The 2,926-nt window shown below is 36.4% G+C and overlaps 1 protein-coding gene across 1 annotated transcript; it reads right to left on the bottom strand.

Moving 5' to 3' along the window:
* Positions 1–1,260: 1,260 nt before the first annotated feature.
* Positions 1,261–2,926, bottom strand: LOC147633283 (tetraspanin-9-like). Its single transcript, XM_086805831.1, has 2 exons — positions 2,238–2,926; positions 1,261–1,657 (listed from the first exon to the last, which is right to left on the bottom strand). The coding sequence occupies exons 1-2, from the start codon at positions 2,787–2,789 to the stop codon at positions 1,370–1,372; spliced, it is 840 nt and encodes a 279-aa protein (XP_086661957.1). The 5' UTR covers positions 2,790–2,926; the 3' UTR covers positions 1,261–1,369.

The raw sequence follows: 2,926 nt of genomic DNA, 5'->3' as shown, positions 1-2,926 counted from the left end.
TTGTCAACCCTTTAATCATAACTTCTCCTCTTGAAGCATTGAACTAAACTCCTCAAAAGTGAGAAGACCATTCCTCACATTTGTATTTCACAAAATGACAAGAATATTGATTTTCAACTACTTTGACTACAAGACCCTAATGTATTGTTGTGCTATGATATAATCACATAGGTTTCTCTTAATATTTTAACAATTAGCTCTTGTATCTCTCTTAATGGTATGTTAGCACTTGGCCATGTGAATTTACGTAATACTCCTTATTCACTATCCTTGGATATTACACACAAGTCTCTTATTGGGTTGACTTAAACTTGAATGTAAGTCCCTTATAATTTATTTGCATAATAAGAGCTAAAAGATAAACTTTTCTATAAGTCCTTTAACAAAGAAAACCATTGTTATAATTTCAAAAGGAAGAACAAAATTTGTTAACACATAAATTGAGTCATAGAAGTAGCTTCAATTTAAAAATGGCTTAAGGTTAATTTGTATTATTTTTTAAATGGAATAGAAAATAAATTAAAGGATCCATAAAATTACCTAAGTATACTTGTACAGTATGCATATACTTATCATAAAGTTTCGAGAAAAAAACATTTTTGTGTAACCAATTTGTAGAAAATTAGGTTTTCACTTTATAGACGATATATGCAAATGGTAAATATGCATGTTGAGGAATTTCCAAATCATTTATGTGGTCAACCTCCTTTAAACATTATTTAGGGTATTTTGGGATTGTATGTGTAGCCTGCTTTACACATTATTTATAGTATTTTCAAAGCACATTTTCAAAGTAAAACTCAAAATTTAAATAAGGACCTAAATCAGGAGCATGGAGAATTTAATTATTTTTTACCTTTTTAGTACATGATATTTATTTTCAACTATTGTCCCTTGTTGAGAGTATTTTCTTAGAAAGGATTCCTTCGAGACTTTATATTTAAAGATAAATAAATTTTCTATAAGTCTCTAAAATTCATTCCTTTTTTTCAAGAGTAGTGTTGAAGAGTATAGATCATTTTTCATCCCTGAACTTTCATACATGATAGATTAATGCAAGGGCCAAACCATCATCCCCCCCCCCCAAAAAAATAATAATAATAATAATAAATAAACTTTCTTTGTCCTTCCCCCCACCCTTTCTTCCTTCTCCCTCTCACTCTCTCCCTTTAGCCAATGATATCCCAAATGTAATCTCATGGTGGTGATTGCATAATACAAACACATTGGATAAAATCTTCTCAAAAAAAGGCCCAAGACATTTTCATATAAAATACACAAATGCCCAAACATAATGGGCTAATCATGAAGTTGATGTTACAAAAAAAAGGAAGAATCCACATTGCATTGAAGAATTTTAAGGATTAACTTAGAATCTGTTGTTTCTTTCACGTCGAAAGGCTGCAGTTCCTAGGATAGCATAGAATGTTATCAGAATAATTAGCACTACAAAAAGTGTGACACCTGCTTTTCTCCACCTATCTTTTGTTGCTTGGATCACTCCAGCCTTGCACGAGGAGCATTGATAACAAAGCAAGGAAGGATCATTGTTCCAAGTCCCACAATCTACACTTGTATCTGGAGTGGAAGGTGTGATCCAGTGTGTTGCATCAATGTATGCAAAGTTGCATGCCACAGGAGGTTTGCAACATCCAGACTATAGATAGGACATGAAAGCACAAGACAATTGTGTTAGTTATGACCTCAAAATTTAAATACTTCTTTAATAATCCTTCTCTTCTTGAACTAAGTTGCTCTCTTCTTGAACAAGCTTTTTCTCATGTAATCCTTCTCTTCTTGAACTAAGTTATTCACATGTAAGTCTTATGGGAAGCATATTTTTCTTGAACTTAATCGTCTACACAAATTTGCAATTTGTTTAATCTATAGATTAAGGAGAGAGTTGTTCAAGGATGTATATAATATGAAATTAAATGCCTGCTATGAGAAGTGTGAAAGAAGGCTGTCACAAGTTACAGAAAGTCCTAGTAAAATCCTCCTTTTTTGATAGATAGCAACTTGGAATTCAATCAAAAGAACATAACTTGGTCTCTAGTAGGACAATCCTTAAAAAGATATATGAGGTACAAGAAGTTGATTCAAAAAGAAGGTTTCTTAGTCTCTCTTAGACAATTCAATCAAAAGAGCAAGTGACATTTACTCTCTCTTTTGTTTTGCACGTGTAAAACCATAATTGATGCAATATGTATTAAAGGTGAGAAAGATAGTAATCTCACCTGGATTGGGGAGAGGGGGGTGTGGTCGTACAAGGACTTATCAGTACCATTGTAAGGGAGGAGGCGGTTGCAAAACCCATTATTTTGCAAGCAAATGGTGACTTCTTTCCATTCTCTCTTCTTCTCCACACGGTGCCTCATCCACTTGGGGTAGTCACCAAGCACGTACTCTTGGTAGCTCTTGCCTTCTAGAGGGTGGCCGGATCCCCCACTTGTGATCTCAACGCTGAAGATGCCAAAGCACAGCAGCAAGATCGCAAGCATGAAGAGGGCCACAATATGGAGCCAATATAGCCATTGTTTGCCCAACCATGCAGCCAATACGCCCGCCACTGACACCACCACCAGCAGAATCCCAAGAGATATCAAGGGCTTCTCTATGAAGGTTATGCAGTACAAGCTCCTCTTGGCAGCCAACAAGCTTCCTGTCACCAAGATGGGAACTGCCAACGCTAGCCCCAACAGATTGGCCACTGCAAGTAGGCGAGCATCGAAGCCCATCACCTTACGATGTTGCACTGCTCCATTCCGATCGCTCCTTTGTTGTTCCATTCTATGGGTTATTGGAAATCTGATGGGTGGTAGTAGATAAGCTAGGAGGTAGAAGTATGCAACGGCTGTGTGTGTGTGTGTGTGTGTGTGTGTGTGTGTGTGTGTGTGTGTGAGAGAGAGAGAGAGAGAGAGAGAGA

This window comes from Cibotium barometz, chromosome 12, assembly GCF_041138505.1.
Source record: "Cibotium barometz isolate CiBa-2024 chromosome 12, ASM4113850v1, whole genome shotgun sequence".
NCBI classification, from domain to species: Eukaryota; Viridiplantae; Streptophyta; class Polypodiopsida; order Cyatheales; family Cibotiaceae; genus Cibotium; species Cibotium barometz.
Note: the sequence above shows the minus strand (reverse complement) of the source record. Positions and strands in the feature narration are given on the sequence as shown.

Coding starts and splice junctions, on each gene's coding strand:
- LOC147633283 (XM_086805831.1), bottom strand. CDS start 2,789: ATGGAACAACAAAGGAGCGATCGGAATGGAGCAGTGCAACATCGTAAG. Junction 1,658..2,237: donor CCCCCCTCTCCCCAATCCAG/GTGAGATTACTA, acceptor TCCTATCTATAG/TCTGGATGTTGCAAACCTCC.